Below are 5,405 nucleotides of genomic sequence, written 5' to 3'. Positions count from 1 at the left end.
TGGGTCTTTGCTGATGCCCTTCCTGGCCCTTAGAGAGTAGATCACAGCCCATCTGAAGACTGCCACTGCCCATCCCCCAAGTGATCCAGCCATAGTCCCCAAAAGAGAAAGCAGGAGGGCTTGGGTCTGAAGTCCTGGGCACTGGGGGTGCCTTCTCTCTCTGATGGGGAAGCCCCCCTCCTGTACATCACCCATTCCCTTGGGCCTGGGCAGGGCGGGGGAGGGAGGATCAGCATGGCACAAGCTCTAGAGCCTTCTCTCCACTATTGCCTCGCTTCTCAGTCCCCTGTGTGATCAAGATGTGGTTAGTGTGGGACGGCTTCAGATCCAGGCTCTGGCCACCCCTGGCCACACACAAGGCCATCTGGTCTACCTGCTGGATGGGGAGCCCTATAAGGGTCCCTCGTGCCTCTTCTCAGGGGACCTGCTCTTCCTCTCTGGCTGTGGTGAGTCCCCCAAAAGGGAAGAGGGAGGAGGGGGGACAAGAGGGAGGGAGAGAGGCCAGAGCAGGGGCCCAAGGACAGCCACAGCTCCACGCAATGCATGAAAACATTGGTTTCAGTACACATGTTGCCTCGGCAGTTACTCCCACCTTTGTTACCTCGATTTTTCTTTTATATCCTCACGACTTCCCGCGGGGGATGGACAGAATGAGACGATGCCTGTAACTGAGTAGAGACCTCGAAGGGCGTTTGTTTCCACTGGGTGGAGCCTGGTTCTCTGATACAGTGACTGGCAAGACTAGTTACAAAAACTTGAGAACCCGTGAGTGAGAGGGTGATCCTGTCGGTGGGAGGATCACAGGTCCCAAGGTGCATGGAGTCCCAAAGACAGCACAGGCAAAGAAAGAAATGCTCTACGGAAAAGAGCAACCCTATATCAAGAGGGCTCGGAGCCACAGAACTCAGCCTGAAGGTCCTGCAGCCCCTCTATCCACACGTCAATATGTGCAATGGAGGCCTTCAAATGGGCTCGGTTGCGGTTGAATATTTGGGCCCAGCTCCCAGAGGGAGGGAAGGAGTAGATGCCAGGGAAGTGGGCACGGCAGGGGCACGGCTGAGGGCTGGTGGCCAGCCCCAGCTGTACAAGCTGGTCCCCACCCTTTTCATGTACCTTACCGTGCTGTGTGGTTCTTGGACCTCACACGTACCTTCTGACCCTACCAGGACGGACCTTTGAGGGCACCGCAGAGACCATGCTGAGCTCACTGGACACCGTGCTGGGGCTGGGGGACGACACTCTGCTGTGGCCTGGTGAGGTGCCCCTCCCTCTCCCCCTAGCCCCTCACACCCCCAGAGTCCCAGCCGACTCAGCTCCTGGCCCAGAGGGGATACAGCGCCACCTCTGGTGGCTCCTGGGAGTCAACTCGAGCAGTGGGGGCAGAGCTTCCTTCTGTTTGCAGACCTGGCTCTGTAAGGCCTCTGCTTCCCTGGCAACCAGCCCACAGCCTCTTGGGAGCCCTGTAGGTCCCAGAGCATCCCTGGGAGATGGCTGATTTTTCATAGCCAAAGCCTAGAACAGAAAATTGCCTTTGCTTAACGAGCAAAGAGGGGCCTTGAATCCATTCTGCATGGACCATTGCCTGCATCCATCATCCACACACTGCACGTCCATCATGCATATGCACGTCCATGGAATATCCATCCATCCACACGTATGTGCATGTGTACATTGCGTATCCATAGTTTCTAAAACACATTTACTCATATCTCAGTTAATCCTCAGAACATACATGCATCCATTCATTCATTCGACAAATACTTTATTGAGCACCTAACGTGTACCAGGCCCTGTTCCAGGCACCAGGAACACATAGTTTTAGAGTGGCGTTATTATTTTCCCCACTTGCCAAAGGAGAACATTGTGGCTCAGAGAAGCGCCGTGATTTGACTGATGTCGCATAGCTGGGCAGAGCCAGACGGGCTAGAATGCAGGTCTTCTGGCTCCAGGTCTGGTGGTTTTCCCCCCTGAACTGCTTCTGCCTCTTCACTCGTGGCTGACTTGTGCCCACATTTAGGGAAACAGCTCCATGTGGTCGGGGCTTCTCTGGAAGCATTGCCCCTCCTCCCCAGCCATCAGGTACCCATAGGCCTGCGGGTGGGGAGGACTTTTTCTGACCGTACCACCCATCTCACTCTGCCCTGTGTCTTGGCCCCCATGCCATCCCTAGGCCACGAGTACGCGGAGGAGAACCTGGGCTTTGCAGGCGTGGTGGAGCCCGAGAACCTGGCCCGGGAGAGGAAGATGCAGTGGGTGCAGAGGCAGCGGATGGAACGCAGGAGCACGGTGCGGGGCTTGGGGTCCAGGAGGGGCCGAGGGCACTCCTGAGAGAGGGCTCATCCCTGCGGGCCCTGCAGGGCCCCCTCCAGAGCTGACATATTTGGCACAAGGGCCTTCCAGTGAGAACTTCTGGACCCTGGGATGGGGCGGTGCGGGCGTTCTTCCCTTGTTGGGTCTATTTTCCAGATTCTCCCCACCAAACCCGGGTGCCTCTCCCCCCACAGTGCCCGTCCACCCTGGGAGAGGAGCGCTCCTATAACCCATTTCTGAGGACGCACTGCCTGGTGCTGCAGGAGGCTCTGGGGCCAGACCCAGGCCCCACGGGAGACAATGGCTACTCCCGGGCCCAGCTCCTGGAGAAGCTCCGCCAGCTGAAGGACCTACACAAGAGCAAGTGACCCCACCGCAGCCCAGCCCAGCCCCCCCCGCCCCCCCACCATGGTGGGGAAGCCACCCACCACGGCCCACACCACACCTTCCCTCTCACTGCTTCCACCACCACCTCCGTCAGCCCGTCAAGCCGGCACCACGCCCTGACCCGGGTCGGGAGACAGGAGGGACAAGGCAACGAGAGCCTGAGAGCGAGAGGAAGGGGGCTGACGGGAGGCTTGGAGACTCCGTGGGGTGAGGCTGAGCCATGGAGGGCAGAGCGAATCGGGAACCTCCCCTCCTCCCTTCCTCTGTTCCCGTGATGGCAGTGAGGATGAAGAGGCCTCACTCTTACTGTAGCCTCTGAACTCAGGTTAGCAGGAGCCATGAACAGGTTGAGTCCATCTTCCCCCTCCTCCCATCCAGGGTAGGGAAAGAAACTCACTCCCTCAAAGTGGCCTGAGGCGTGGTGCCTTGGAAAAGTGGTCACTCAGAGGGGCACCTGGGCTCTGGTTTACTGAGAGTCTGCCCCTCCTCCCCCAGCCTCCCTGCTCCACCTCCACCCGGCCCCCATGAAGGCATTTTTCAAACAGAGCCATTTCTGAGAAAGAGGAAAGGGCTGGAAGCCTGGCTGTGGACAATCTCTGCCTTGGTGACTCCCCTACTGCCTGGAAGGCGGAGGATCCTGGTTGCCAAGGAAACTTAACCTCAGGCAGAGGAGACACCAGGAGGCTGGGATTGCAGCCCCACAGTCTTGTAGGTCACACATGCTCCCTGCACAGCTGGCCTCTGCCCCTGCCCTGGGCCAACAGGGCCCCTCCTCCCCAGGGGACCAGAGAGCCATCGTCCACCAGGGCAACTCTGGTTTTCTCATTATGGCCCGTATTCTGAGGAACTCCTGCTTTATCCTCAACCCTTTCCTCTTTTAGTTAGTAAAGCCATTCATCTCGCCCTTTACAGTTGGCCAAAGACATTCCCAGGTCATTTCTCATTTGGCCCCTGGCCCCATCATGGTGGGAGCAGGGGATCTGCGCAGCAGAGAGCAGAAATCAGAAGTCCAGGAGCGGAGAGCTCTCAAATGAGTGGCAGCTTCCAGGACCCCAAGCCTGGGCCCTTCCCCTCTGTTCAGCCCTCCCTCAGTTCAGCTCCTCCTCTGGCCTTGGGTCCAGTCCCTTTGGGGCTGCAGTGAGGACTCCGATTGTCCTCAAGCGGGCGTAACTTGGGTCAGCCAGGAACCTTCTCTTCCTGGGTGGAAGCCTTCCTTCCCTCAGGCTCTGTTCTCCTCTGGGGTGCCTCTGAGATGTCTCCTGCTCTCAGTTTCTCCTCATCATCCTGCCTCTGCCTTCCTCTCCAGCCACAGCCTCTGGAGTCAACTTCAGCAATACCACCAGAATAGAGCTCCCCGCCCCTCAAAACATGCAGTTCATGCCTCTGTGCCTTCGCTCATGCTGTTTCATCAGAATGGAATGCTATTACCCTGCTCCTCCTGCCTTGTCTGCCTGGCAAACACCTATTCGTCTCTCACAATCCCCCTCAAAGGCCCCCTCCTCCAGGAAGACCACCCCTGCGTCCCTCCCCCTCCAGGCTACCTCTCCTCTTTGTAAATGCTTCTGTTGTGGCACTTATCATACTGTATTTTAGTTGTTTACATGTTTGTCTCCCCTTCTAGACTGTGAAACTTTCAGGGCATGGACTGTATCTTATGCATCTCTGTATTTCTGCGCCTAGCACGGTGCCTGGCACACAGTAGGCGCTCAATAAATGTTGAATGAATGAATGATTTAACCGAGGCTTGATACCTCAGTGGGCTTGTCTTTATTGCTTGTTCCGTTTTCCTGTCTGGGTTACTTGCTTACTTGGAGTGACTGCTCTTCCAGAGCTTTGGGCAGAAACGGCGCTCTAAATATACCCTTCCATGGCTCGTGAGCCTTTATCCAGGGTTTACAATTTGCCTACCTCGGTGTTTTCCAAAGCTTGAGATGAACAGGAGTGCCGCTGGCCACAGGAGAGATAGCTTTACCTGGTCGCCGCACAGCAGTGAATGTGCTTCGACGGCAAGGCCTTGGTACTGACCTCCCTTTAATGCCTTGCTAACTGACAGCCAGACTCCAGGTCGGCTGTCTAGGGCAACTATCTTGAGTTAAAGTTTAACAGCATCATTTTGTGTTCATTGTGTTTATCTTTGGGGTCAATATTTTTGACAAGCGACACCAGTTTTCAATTCATGAAAGGATTAAAGGTACAGGCGTATCTCATTTGTGCTTCACTTTATTGTGTTTTGCAGATATTACGTTTCTTACAAATTGAAGGTTTGTGGCAACCCTGCATTGTCAGATGATGATTATCATTTTTTTAGCAATAAAATACTTTTAATTAAGGTATGTACATTGTTTTCTTTAGACATAATGCTGCTGCACACTTAATAGACTATAGTGTAGCAAAGCTCTTATATGCACTGGGAAAAAATTTTTTTGCGTGGCTCCCTTCATTGCAGTATTTGCTTTATTACAATGATCTGGAACTGAACCTGAAATATCTCCAAAGTGTGCTTGCATTTACTGAAATAGGAAAATACGAAGTAAAGGTGACACTTGGCTACGGCAGAATTCTTTTTTTATGTTTATTTGGCTGCGTTGGGTCTTAGTTGCCGCAGGCAGGCTCTCTGGTTGTGGCACTCAGGCTCCAGAGTGCGTGGGCTCTCTTGTTGAGGTGCCCAAGCTCAACAGTTGCGGCGCGTGGGCTTAGTTGCCCTGTGG

The 5,405-nt window shown here is 55.0% G+C and overlaps 1 protein-coding gene across 1 annotated transcript in view; it reads left to right on the top strand.

Annotated features, from left to right (window-relative positions):
* LOC132522473 (probable hydrolase PNKD) overlaps positions 1 to 4,434 on the top strand; it is a 16,403-nt gene extending 11,969 nt beyond the window's left edge. The window contains exons 3-6 of the mRNA XM_060153170.1: positions 251 to 446; positions 1,167 to 1,253; positions 2,171 to 2,286; positions 2,505 to 4,434. Of these exons, the coding sequence (XP_060009153.1) occupies positions 251 to 446; positions 1,167 to 1,253; positions 2,171 to 2,286; positions 2,505 to 2,678 (573 nt within the window). The 3' untranslated portion in view covers positions 2,679 to 4,434. The remainder of the gene's footprint in view (positions 1 to 250; positions 447 to 1,166; positions 1,254 to 2,170; positions 2,287 to 2,504) is intronic.
* The last annotated feature ends 971 nt before the right edge of the window (positions 4,435 to 5,405 follow it).

This window comes from Lagenorhynchus albirostris, chromosome 6 (genome assembly GCF_949774975.1).
Source record: "Lagenorhynchus albirostris chromosome 6, mLagAlb1.1, whole genome shotgun sequence".
Taxonomy (NCBI): domain Eukaryota; kingdom Metazoa; phylum Chordata; class Mammalia; order Artiodactyla; family Delphinidae; genus Lagenorhynchus; species Lagenorhynchus albirostris.
This window is presented reverse-complemented; position numbering and strand designations above follow the sequence as displayed.